Raw genomic sequence first — 13,445 nt, 5'->3', positions numbered from 1 at the left:
GTTTTACTAGGAATTCAATTAGTTTATCTTTGATGGAATTATGGTGTCATAGAGCTACTTACAACTCAGACCTAGCATTACAGATTTGTATTTTTTTTTAAATTTAACTAGGCAAGCCAGTTAAGAACAAATTCTTATTTTACAATTGCGGCCTACCCCAGCCAAGCCCTCCCCTAACCCGGACAACACTGGGCCAATTGTGTGCCGCCCTATGGGACTCCCGATCACGGCCGGTTATGATACAGCCCGGGATCGAACCAGGGTCTGTAGTGACGCAAGATAGGTGTCTATCAACAGAGCCACATTTACATTATTATAAAAATCGAATAAATCTCCACCATATAGAAGCTATACCCCTCTTACTCCCCTCAGTCAGGATTATGACAGGATTATTGCCTTTATGAGGCAGAGACTATCACAGACAGAGTATTTTATAGCACAAGCCTACCAGGGAAAACTAGGCACAAATAAGACCATAATCCTTGAAATATCCACCTGATTTAGAATTGTTTCTTGAAAACTTGACATGCAAAACATTTTGGGACTGAAGCAACAGTGGACTAATGAAAAAATGTGCGTCATATAATTTTGGAGTGGATTTTTCCTTTAATGGCAATCATTCAATCTTATGTTTTTGTACTGAAGCAATTCAAAATCAGGTTGATATTTCAAGGACAGTTTTTTTTATTTGTGCCTAATTTTCCCCGTTAGGTTTGTGCTGTAAGACACACAGTTTGTGATTGTCTCTGCCTCATAAAGGCAATAATCCTGTCAGGCAATCACAACCTTTGACTGAGAGGAAGTCAGGTGCTTGCGTTCAACAACCTTGACAATCTGTTCCCAGCAGCGCTTTTAGACTTCATTAAAACAATGTCGTTAATTATGGATCCTCTCTTATGGGACCGTCCCCTTACCAGCCCCGACACTTCCTACTCATCTGTCCAATAGACACACCTCAAGCCAACATTTATGGCCACCTTGAGAAACGAGGCGCCTGTCATAGACAATCGTTCAAAGCGACAGCAGTCTGTTATCTGAAACAAGTCACTGCGGTAGCATGTGGGTGTCCATAATTTATTGTAACGTCAGACAGGGTGCCTGCATCTTTCCCTACTCCACCTCTCCTCCGCACTGATCTTCTCTTGATTCATGTCTACCCCTCTCCATTGCTTCACTATATCCCTCTTCTCTTCCCTCCTTTCATCCCCCCTCTCTTTATCAATGAGGACGTCTCACCTTCTGCCTCCCCCTTTCCCAAAAGTCTGACTAGGACATATGATTGTGTCATAACCCTATAACAGATAGAAAGATGAAGACTCTTTCTGGAGCTGGAAGCATCTTTATTGCCCTAGAATCGTCCTGAGAATGGTAGTAGTAGTGTACATCTCATCTGAACATGGGTTACAACTCAGTTGGCGCTGGACTTTATATACAGAATACATACATTTACACCCCCTCCACACAGTATTGCTGGATCACACTTTATGATATACTTTGTCACAAAAATATACAGATTATTCCGCACAGCTAGAGCAAATAAAAATACAGTTGTCCGTAATGTACAGTGAGTTAAAAGCTGTTTCCACATTCCTACCGATTTAGTTTCCATTAATTTGAACATTTATGATTTTCCAAGATTTCTACTTTCTGAAACAGAAACACAGAGACACGTTTGAAATACCACCACCAGATCTTCATCATAAGAAAGGAAAGAGGTTCTTTGCACAGTGTGTAATCTACAACTCAATGCAAAAAATGCATGGTTCAATGTCATCAAGTACTGTACATCACGTTATTATATTGCCTTAGAGGCTATGGTATAGTACAGGTATCAGTGCCATGAGTGAAGTAGTGAAGCTAGTACAAAATGTTTTATTTACTTATTAAAACAAAATTACTTAATCTTTAGAAAATTATCTGTATTTATTCCTTTATTCTTCGTTAATGCCACACTGGTAAATAAAAAATAAAAAAAATAAAAAATAATCAAGCCAACAATAAATACATTTTTAGGGCTCTATTCAATCAGATCTGCTTTAGCTGACATCTGCATAGCGGCTGTTTTGATGGTGTTGGAGGTGGAACTGCGCTAAGAGCTGTCAAATCCACAAGTGGCTCCCGACATTATACCTAAATCGGACACTGCCATTGGCTGCACCGAGTCACATTATCTGAAAACCCATGCAGCCTTCTTTACAAGTTCAACACTGGAATGTGAGATGTAATCTACACCTCCATTAGGATGATAAAAACAGTCATTATATCGTTTAATGATTTTTACATTTGAGCATCATTATTTCTATATAGCTTTCTACACGTTTTCTTTCTGAACTTCTAACGCCAGTGGGTGTGGCTTCGTGACAATGATCGGAAGAGCAGCTGCTCACCGATTTGACAGTTCCACCTCCGACTCCACCAAAACATCCGCTATGCGGGTGTCTGCTTTCGCGGTTAACTCTTGATCTGATTGAATATAGGCCTTTATTCAATATCTCCCCTCACCTTCATAATCATTGGGGCGGCAGGTGGACTAGTGGTTAGAGCGTTGGACAAGTAATCGAAAGGTTGCAAGGTCAAATCCCCGAGCTGACAAGGTAAAAATCTGTAATTCTGCCCAACAAGGCAGTTAACCCACTGTTCCTAGGCTGTCATTGATAATAAGAATTTGTTCTTAACTGACTTGCCTAGTTAAAAAAATAATAATAATGAGTTACAGTTACTTAATGCATTTCCTTGAAAATATTTCAATGAAATCAAGTTCCCTAACTTATTATAGGTGAGTGTCTTACATACGTTATTGTGACCGCTTGCTGCATCCTTTGACTAAGTGTGTCACACCGTTCTTTGGCAAGCCTGTCCACAGTTCATTTTATATAAAAAAGAAAAGTTATTCAAGCACTACAATGCAGGATGAACAGACGTGGAGCTGGTTTCACACAAATAATAATCCTAGAGGATCTTCAAGTTTTGGGTGTCTTTCTTCATTTCACAAGCACTGTTTAGGTTTATATTAATAATAACTGCCATCAAAATCCCTTATAAGGCAGTTATCCCTGTCACTAAGGTGATGTCAGTCCTTCCTCCTCTCCTCCTGAGTTTGTAATGGCGAGCAGGGCTGTGTTAGCCTTGTCAAACTCACAACAGTCCCAGAATGACATAAAGAAGGACTGGACAACAATTACTTAATAGAAGAGCAACTGGAACTTCACAGAGGAGCCATTTTGTCTCCGTTCAGGTCCACTCATTGCTGTTCACTCTGTTCTTCCAGCACAGTACCACTTCCTGCATTAATCTTGACCTTTATGACATCACTACCCTATCCTTCCTCTATGTGATCCTAGTCCCACGTGGCTGGTCAGGCCCTGGCCTCCAGCAGTTCTAGGAACAGTTTGTGCATGGGCACACGGCCGTCCTGCTTGATGCTGCAGAAGTGCTGCACAGCCCTGGCGGCCGTCTGCCGGAGCAGGGGCAGGGTCATGATGAGCTTGCCTGCCCGCCGAGGGTCCTCCGTGTGCTGGGCACTCTCGTAGTCCTGCAGGGCCCCATGGAGCACATCCTGGAGACTCTGGACTGCCTCCACATCCTCTATCTGCATGGAGTCTGTGAAGAGAGGGAGCGGGGGAGAGAGGGAACAGGGTAGAGGGGAAGGCAGATGGAAAGGAAGGAACATAGATAGGGCAGAGGAAGGATGATATTGTGAGATGATGTTGGCATATATGCAGAGATTGAACGTCAGCAAAGCCAAATAGCCATTGGAAAATACATGCCTAACTCAACCTCAACTACACCAACACAGTGAAGTTCCATACCTGAGTTAGCCAGTGAGATTGCCTTGAGGACAACAAACTCCTCCTTGTCAATCCTCATGGCTTTGTATTTCTTCACCAGCTGCAGTATGGTGTTGTTTAGGTCCAGTACACCTGCCAGTTTGGACTGCTCCTCATCCATGATGTAGTCCTCAGCATACACCAGCTTATCCTCTAGGGCCAGCGAGCGAAACACCACACGCAGGATCAGAATCTCCATCCATCCGCTCTGCAGTAGACTCATCTGGTCTGCCAGCGAGAGCAAGGGGAAACCTGAAGAAAGGGGGATGGAGGAGAGATGGAGAGTTTTTTAGCTAGATCTAATTAGGGAGGACAAAGAGTGAAAGGACCATTTTAAAGACATATCTTCATCGAAAAGACACAACCCAAAAATAAAAACATCGGCATTCGAAAATAGAATTGTGATGGTTTTAGTCAGAATGGCTGGACCCATTGGAATAATTAGACCAAGGTCAACCGAAGGGTCATTGGATGAGGGGTCAGTTGAGGCTAGCAGCGGTCTGGAACAGTTGAATAGTGAAAGCCCATAAGTTGTCAATCCAATAAAGACACTCCCTTTGACAAACAGATACACCTCCATGTGAGCATGATTAGATCCACTCAATCTGTAGTCTCCTCACACACACACACACACACACACACACACACACACACACACACACACACACACACACACACACACACACACACACACACACACACACACACACACACACACACACACACACACACACACACACACACACACACACACACACACACAGCATAATTAAAAACCAGAAGATTAGTTTTACAGAATGGAGGGAAAGGAAGAGGAGGAGGGGAAGGCTTCTTTTTCTTTTTTACACCATCAGTGATTCTTATCAGGGTCGGGTGCTTTTACAATTGCCATGTGAACGCCTGTGGCTCCCGCTCCTCATTATCTCTCCCAGATTGATTGGAACACTGTCTGCAGACTCTTTCATTGGTTGATAGGGATCAGCATTTCGGTACAGAACGATCGTTCAGCAGAGGAGAAGGAGAAGCATTGTGTGAGTCTGTGTGTGTGTCGTTGTCTTTGAGGACACCTCTATATGGATACACACAAGGGGACACATAAAGGAGCATCAGAGACGTCCTCTGTCCCGCAGAGACAAGACAAAGCCGACGGAGACAAAGAGGTCCTCTTACTTAACCTGTCTGGGATAGGGGGCAGTATTTTCACGGCTGGATAAAAAACGTACACGATTTAAACTGGTTACTACTCTTGCCCAGAAACGAGAATATGCATATTATTAGTTATTTGGATAGAAAACACTCTAAAGTTTCAAAAACTGTTTGAATGGTGTCTGTGAGTATAACAGAACTCATATGGCAGGCAAAAACCTGAGAAGATTCCAAGAAGGAAGTGGCCTTTATGCGAATTTGTAGTCCTTCTGTTGCTTGTCTATCAAAACTACAGTATCTGAGCTGTTATGTGACACTTTCTAAGGCTTCCATTGGCTCTCTAAAGCCTTCAGAAACCGGATTGACGCGTCTCCTGTCTCTGGGCAGATAACAGCAGCACAGTTTGTCAGTGGACTGCCTTGTGACAGAGAGACTGGAAATGCGCGTTCACGAGATCTCGCCATTTTTTCTCTTCCTTTTTGAATGAATACAGCATTGTCTGGTTGGAATATTATCACTATTTTACGAGAAAATTACCATAAAAAATTATTTTAAACAGCGTTTGACATGCTTCTAAGTACGGTAAAGGAACATTTTGAATTTTTATGTCTCGAAATGCGCTCGCGCGTTACCCTTTGGATAGTGACCTGAACGCACGAACAAAACGGGGGTATTTGCACATAACTATGGATTATTTGGAACAAAAACAACATTTGTTCTGGAAGTAGCAATCCTGGGAGTGCATTCTGATGAAGAACAGCAAAGGTAATCCAATTTTTCTAATAGTAATTCTGAGTTTAGGTTGCCTCAAACTTGGCGGGTGTCAAATTAGCTAGCCGTGATGGCTGAGCTATGTACTCAGAATATTGCAAAATGTGCTTTCGCCGAAAAGCTATTTTAAAATCTGACATAGCGATTGCATAAAGGAGTTTTGTATCTATAATTCTTAAAATAATTGTTATGTATTTTGTCAACGTTTATGATGAGTAATTTAGTAAATTCACCTGAAGTTTTGGGTGGGAATGCTAGTTCTGAACATCACATGCTAATGTTAAAAGCAGTTTTTTGATATAAATATGAACTTGATTGAACAAAACATGCATGTATTGTATAACATAATGTCCTAGGAGTGTCATCTGATGAAGATCATCAAAGGTTAGTGCTGCATTTAGCTGTGTTTTGTGTTTTTGTGACATATATGCTTGCTTTGAAAATGGCTGTGTGATTGTTTTTGGCTGTGTACTCTCCTAACATAATCTAATGTTTTGCTTTCGCTGTAAAGCCTTTTTGAAATCAGACAATGTGGTTGGATTAACGAGAGTCCTATCTTTCAAATGGTGTAAAATAGTCGTATGGTTGAAAAATAGAAATTATTGCATTTTTGAGGTATTTGTTTTTCGCGCCACGTTCTTCCATTAGATATTTGGCGAGGCATTCCGCTAGCGGAACGTCTAGATGCAAGAGTTAACCCAGAGCAGTTAGTCCATGGGATGTCATTCTCAACGCTGTAGTTAAGGGTTAGGGTATGAGGAGCGCTTGGAACAATGATACAGGCATACAGGCTTAAATTTGAGAGGGTTATCTGGGCTGGAAGGGTTCAGCTGTGCCCCTACAGAAACACACACATAATAACTTCACAGCCAGCTTACAGCAGCCTAAAAAAGGCCAAAGTGTGGTGTGAGAGAGGGTCTTAAGCCAAGTTCATCTTCTCCCAGCATAGCCCTCAGACAGAATCAACGTCAGTCTCCATAACAGGACCAGACAGGGGAAGGGGCGGGGGGGACAGGGTGCTGAGTGGTCGAGCTGGACTAACCTCCCCCAGGGCAGTAGCAACGACAGCCTGGGCCCCTCTGCCAGGACACTGGTTCCCCCAGCCATGGGCCGTAGCCTGCCACTCAAACAGAGCTGATGTGACACCACCATTACGGTGCTACCAGGGGTCTAGAGCTGAGACTACTTTCTCTCCCCTTCTCTGTCCCTCATCACTCTGTCCTTATCTACTGTATCTCTCTTCCACTCTCACAACATCTCGCTGACTCTCTCTCTCTCTTGCCTTCTTGCACATTCACTATTGGCCTTCCACTCGCTCATCCTCAGTTTCTCGCTCTCTCTCAGTTTCTCTCTCTCCATTATCCCCTCAAGTGGGTCCCTGGTGTGTCTGTGTCGGTGGTTGTTTCCCATGGCTGCTCCACTCCTCCAGACAGACAAACGCTCCACTGGCAAAGGGCTACAAATACACACATCCATGTGACTGACTAGGTTAGACTCCGACTCTGACAGTAAACACTGGTGACAAGCAGAGAAGAAGAGTTTCAAGGCATTCAGGAGGGGAGCGCTTTGTTGCTCTTCGTTCTTTCTTTGAGAACGAAGAAAGTGCTGATCAGGAAAGACACGCACGCACGCACGCACGCACGCACACACACACACACACACACACACACACACACACACACACACACACACACACACACACACACACACACACACACACACACACACACACACACACACACACACACACACACACACACACACACACACCTGCTTAGGCAGCTTGTTGTGTAAGCATTACTGGACAAGCGTTAACAAAAACACAGGTGTTTCCCTGGTGATGTTTTGGGTGTGAACAGGACATTAACTGCTGATAGAGCCAAAAGACTTTCATCTGAGTGAGAGAGAGAAAAAGCTTGGGGAAAGAGAGAGTGGGAAGGAAGAGATACTGGATATATGTGATCGAATTAAGGATCGGGGGCGTTTGATGCCATTTCCTACTTCACAGTAGGGATGTTAATTATATATACAGTACTAGTCAAAACTTTGGACATACCTACTCATTCCAGCGTTTTTCTTAATTTGACTATTTTCTGCAATTTAGAATAATAACACATATGGAATCATGTAGTAACCAAAAAAGTGTCAAACAAATCAAAATATATTTGAAATTTGAGATTCTTCAAAGTAGCCACCCTTTGCCTTGATGGCAGCTTTGCACACTCTTGGTGTAACATGTGCGCTGAGAGTTAGGAAGTTCAGGTAGTGAGTGTTTTAATAAATAAACACAACTAAATACAAACAAGAAACACAAACAACATGCAGACTTGTTTACGCTGCTGTGCGTTTTGTTGCCGATCTTACTTTGCTACCTGACGGTTTTTTACTTTTTCATTACCGTATATTTTTACTTTTTCCCTCACTCAACTTTTTTCATTCAACTTTTTCACCCCGGAGGTTTTATCTGGACATGGTTCGTCAGGACTTTAAACAGCCGAAGCTAAGTAACATTAACATGATGCCTTCTAATTGCAGTCGTTGTACTTATAATATACAGGAGAACGATCGCCTTACGGCAAGGATAGCTGTGCTGCAAGCCCAGCTTCAGACGCGATCGTTAGGCAAGGGTAATTTCAGTGTAGGAAAGGATGAAACAGCGTCTGTGCCACCAGTAAGTACCGATAGTAACGTTAGTATAAACCCCCTCGCACGGTCCCCGCAGCCGGACATCTTTCTCATGGCTTCTGGAGGGAAACGCTGTAGGAATGCTCAACCGGTGTCGCTTATTCAGCCGACAGAAACTTTCAACCGGTTCTCCCCATTAAGCGAGTCGGAGTCGGAGGCCGAGATTTCTCTGGTCTCTACTCCTCCCGTTGTGGGGTCTGAGACGCCGACGGCTCCCACCATTAGCTCTGACAAATTGAAAACCCTAGTCATTGGCGACTCCATTACCCGCAGTATTAGACTTAAAACTAATCATCCAGCGATTATACACTGTTTACCAGGGGGCAGGGCTACCGACGTTAAGGCTAATCTAAAGACGGTGCTGGCTAAAGCTAAAACTGGCGAGTGTAGAGAGTATAGAGATATTGTTATTGTCACGTCCTGACCAGTAGAGGGTGTAGTTGGGTCAGGACGTGGCAGAAGGGAGTGTGTGTTTTTTATTGTTTCATTGATTTTGGCCGTGTGACTTCCAATCAAGCACAGCTGTAGAGGGTTGTGGTTGATTGGGAGTCACACATAAGGAGCATGTTTTTCCTTTGGGTTTTGTGGGTAATTGTTTCTTGTTTAGTGTGTTTGCACCTGACAGGACTGTTGGCTGTCAGTTTCCTTGTTTTGTTTGTTATAGTGTTCTTTCTAATTAAATTTAAAGATGAATACTAACTCCGCTGCATTTTGGTCCATTCCTGAAGACAGCCCTTACAGAATTACCCACCAAACAAGGACCAAGCAGCGGAAGAGGAAGGAGCAGCGACAGGAGAGAAAAAGGGAGGAATGGACATGGGAGGACGTCCTGGATGGCAAGGGAGCCTACACCTGGGAAGAGATCCTGGCCGGAAGGGATCGCCTCCCATGGGAACAGGTAGAGGCACTCAGGAGAGTGGAGGCAGCTGGACAGAGGAACCATCGGGAACGTTACGCTGGAACACGGTTGGCTAGGAAACCCGAGAGGCAGCCCCAAGATTTTTTTTGGGGGGGGCACACGGGTAGCTTGGCCAGGCCAGGGAAGAGCCGTAAGCCAGCTACCCGTGACTACAGCGAGGTGCAATTGAGGTGGAGGGCGCCATGTTACGCTGTGGTACGCACCATCTCGCCGATACGGACGCACAGCCCAGTTCGCCCAGTACCAGCGCCCCGCAGGTGCCAGGGCAAGGGGAGCATCGAGCCGGAAGGGGTGATTCCAACCCTACAATCAAGACCGCCAGCGCGCCATTTCGGTCCGGTGTTTCCCGCCAGACGCACTAGCATGGAGGTGCGTGTCTCCGGGCTGGCACGTCCTATACCAGCCCCGTGCATCAGGAGTCTAGTGTGTCAACCCAGCCTCGCCAGTCAACAGTCACCAGAGCTGCCCGCCAGTCAACAGTCGCCAGAGCTGCCCGCCAGTCAACAGTCGCCAGAGCTGCCCGCCAGTCAACAGTCGCCAGAGCTGCCCGCCAGTCAACAGTCGCCAGAGCTGCCCGCCAGTCAACAGTCGTCAGAGCTGCCCGCCAGTCAACAGTCATCAGAGCTGCCCGCCAGTCAACAGTCGTCAGAGCTGCCCGCCAGTCAACAGTCGCCAGAGAGGTCAGACTGCGCTGAACTGCCGGAGAGGCCAGACTGCGCTGAACTGCCGGAGTGGCCAGACTGCGCTGAACTGCCGGAGTGGCCAGACTGCCCTGAACTGCCGGAGTGGCCAGACTGCCCTGAACTGCCAGAGTGGCCAGACTGCCCTGAACTGCCAGAGTGGCCAGACTGCCCTGAACTGCCAGAGTGGCCAGACTGCCCTGAACTGCCAGAGTGGCCAGACTGCCCTGAACTGCCAGAGTGGCCAGACTGCCCTGAACTGCCAGAGTGGCCAGACTGCCCTGAACTGCCAGAGTGGCCAGACTGCCCTGAACTGCCAGAGTGGCCCGCCTGCCCGGATCTGCCAGGGTGCCCTGCCTGCCCTCCGGCCCAGCCCGAGTGGCCCTCCTGTCCTCCGGCCCAGCCCGAGGGGCCCTCCTGCTCTCCGGCCCAGCCCGAGGGGCCCTCCTGCCCTCCGGCCCAGCCCGAGGGGCCCTCCTGCCCTCCGGCCCGGCCCGAGGGGCCCTCCTGCTCTCCGGCCCGGCCCGAGGGGCCCTCCTGCCCTCCGGCCCGGCCCGAGGGGCCCTCCTGCCCTCCGGCCCGGCCCGAGGGGCCCTCCTGCCCTCCGGCCCAGCCCGAGGGGCCCTCCTGCCCTCCGGCCCAGCCCGAGGGGCCCTCCTGCCCTCCGGCCCAGCCCGAGGGGCCCTCCTGTCCTCCGGCCCAGCCCGAGTGGTCTGTCTGCCAGGGTCAGCCCGAGTGGCCCGTCTGCCCGGCGCAGCTATCGGCGCCACCAAAGTGGGCGACGCCAAAGGTGGAGCGAGGTCCACGTCCTGCACCTGAGCCACCTCCAGGATAGGTGGGTTGGGGAGGGAGGGTGTAGCACAGTGCCGTCGGTGACGGCAGCCACCCTCCCTTCCCTCCCTTATTGTTTAGGTGTTCCTTTTTGTTGGGGATTTTCTTGTGTGTTCTTTTTTTAGGTGCATCCCGGGGTCTGCACCTTGAGGGGGGGGTACTGTCACGTCCTGACCAGTAGAGGGTGTAGTTGGGTCAGGACGTGGCAGAAGGGAGTGTGTGTTTTTTATTGTTTCATTGATTTTGGCCGTGTGACTTCCAATCAAGCACAGCTGTAGAGGGTTGTGGTTGATTGGGAGTCACACATAAGGAGCATGTTTTTCCTTTGGGTTTTGTGGGTAATTGTTTCTTGTTTAGTGTGTTTGCACCTGACAGGACTGTTGGCTGTCAGTTTCCTTGTTTTGTTTGTTATAGTGTTCTTTCTAATTAAATTTAAAGATGAATACTAACTCCGCTGCATTTTGGTCCATTCCTGAAGACAGCCCTTACAGTTATCCACATCGGCACCAACGATGTTAGGATGAAACAGTCAGAGGTCACCAAGCGCAACATAGCTTCAGCGTGTAAATCAGCTAGAAAGATGTGTCGGCATCGATTAATTGTCTCTGGCCCCCTCCCAGTTAGGGGGAGTGATGAGCTCTACAGCAGAGTCTCACAACTCAATCGCTGGTTGAAAACTGTTTTCTGCCCCTCCCAAAAGATAGAATTTGTAGATAATTGGCCCTCTTTCTGGGACTCACCCACAAACAGGACCAAGCCTGGCCTGTTGAGGAGTGACGGACTCCATCCTAGCTGGAGGGGTGCTCTCATCTTATCTACGAACATAGACAGGGCTCTAACTCCTCTAGCTCCACAATGAAATAGGGTGCAGGCCAGGCAGCAGGCTGTTAGCCAGCCTGCCAGCTTAGTGGAGTCTGCCACTAGCACAGTCAGCGTAGTCAGCTCAGCTTTCCCCATTGAGAACCGTGTCTGTGCCTCGATCTAGGTTGGGCAAAATTAAAAATGGCGGTGTTCGCTTTAGCAATCTCACTAGTATAAAGACCTCCTCCATTCCTGCCATTATTGAAAGAGATTGTGATACCTCACATCTCAAAATTGGGTTACTTAATGTTAGATCCCTCACTTCCAAGGCAGTTATAGTCAATGAACTAATCACTGATAATAATCTTGATGTGATTGGCCTGACTGAAACATGGCTTAAGCCTGATGAATTTACTGTGTTAAATGAGGCCTCACCCCCTGGTTACACTAGTGACCATACCCCCCGTGCATCCGGCAAAGGCGGAGGTGTTGCTAACATTTCCTAGCCACCATGCTTCTTTCGCATGCTTTGCATGCTGTTTGGGGTTTTAGGCTGGGTTACTGTACAGCACTTTGAGAATATCAGCTGATGTACGAAGGGCTATATAAAAATAAATTTGATTTGATTTTGATTTGACAACACACAGACATGACACTGGAACAGAAACAATGACGCCTGGGGAAGGAACCAAAGGGATTGACATATATAGGGAAGGTACTCATGGAAGTGATGGAGTCCAGGTGAGTCTGATGACGCGCAGGTGTGCGTAACGATGGTGACAGGTGTGCGCCATAACAAGCAGCCTGGTGACCTAGAGGCCGGAGAGGGAGCACACGTGACACTTGACATTCTCTCAACCAGCTTCATGCATACCTGGTATGCATTTCTATTAACAGGTGCGCCTTGTTAAAAGTTAATTTGTGGAATTTCTTTCCTTCTTAATGCGTTTGAGCCAATCAGTTGTATTGTCACAAGGTAGCTACTTTGAAGAATCTAAAATATAAAATATTTTTTGATTTGTTCAATTCTTTTTTGGTTACTACATGATTCCATATGTGTTATTTCATAGCTTTGATGTCTTCACTATTATTCTACAACGTAGAAAATAGTAAAAAATAAATAAAACCCTTGAATGTGTAGGTGTGTCCAATCTTTTGACTGGTCCTGTATATATATTTTCTGACATAAATGTTTTCTTGAAAACGTGAACTTTCATATGCCTTTCACAAACTTGTATGGGATCCATAAATGTGAATCAAAATGCTTAGTTAGACCTAGTAAATAGCCTAGTTTAGCCAAGGAGAAAGCACCGAACTACAGTAAATCGGGAGAAAGGCAGGATCCATGATTAGCTGAGATAATGGAGGGGGATATTAGACAGACTACTTTCTGGAGGACAATCCCATGCTCACTCATGTGTTTACATGTGAAATCTTAAAGAGATGGGTAGGGCTATGGCTTAAGAGGGTGTGAATGATCCTGAATGGGCGGAAACAAAGAAGGGCTCTCTAGAAAACGTGATCATTCAAGGGCATTTTGTCTCCTACTTGTCTCAAAAGTGGGATAACAAGTTTAGCTCATTTACATTTCCCCCCTCAACTGCAGTGTATGATATACCATTTTGAAGCTCTGAGTTTGTACTTTTATAAAATGTTACAAAAAAAGGCAATCTTGAAAATTCGACATACATGTAAGTTCACCTTCCTGAATTGAGCCACATATGGCCATATCTACCTCCACTGCTATCTACTTGGCTGTCATCTTTTTGGGGAAAGTCATTAGAT

At 46.2% G+C, this 13,445-nt stretch overlaps 1 protein-coding gene across 1 annotated transcript in view; it reads right to left on the bottom strand.

Annotated features, from left to right (window-relative positions):
* Positions 1–1,319: 1,319 nt before the first annotated feature.
* LOC106571477 (estrogen-related receptor gamma-like) overlaps positions 1,320–13,445 on the bottom strand; it is a 48,029-nt gene continuing 35,903 nt past the window's right edge. Inside the window, exons 7-8 of the mRNA XM_014144636.2 lie at positions 3,810–4,079; positions 1,320–3,600 (exon numbers count right to left, since the gene is read on the bottom strand). Of these exons, the coding sequence (XP_014000111.2) occupies positions 3,356–3,600; positions 3,810–4,079 (515 nt within the window). The 3' untranslated portion in view covers positions 1,320–3,355. The remainder of the gene's footprint in view (positions 3,601–3,809; positions 4,080–13,445) is intronic.

The sequence above is a fragment of the Salmo salar genome, chromosome ssa15 (assembly GCF_905237065.1).
Source record: "Salmo salar chromosome ssa15, Ssal_v3.1, whole genome shotgun sequence".
In the NCBI taxonomy this organism is placed as follows: Eukaryota; Metazoa; Chordata; class Actinopteri; order Salmoniformes; family Salmonidae; genus Salmo; species Salmo salar.
The sequence above is the reverse complement of the archived record's forward strand: the minus strand, read 5'-3'. Positions and strand labels throughout refer to the sequence as shown.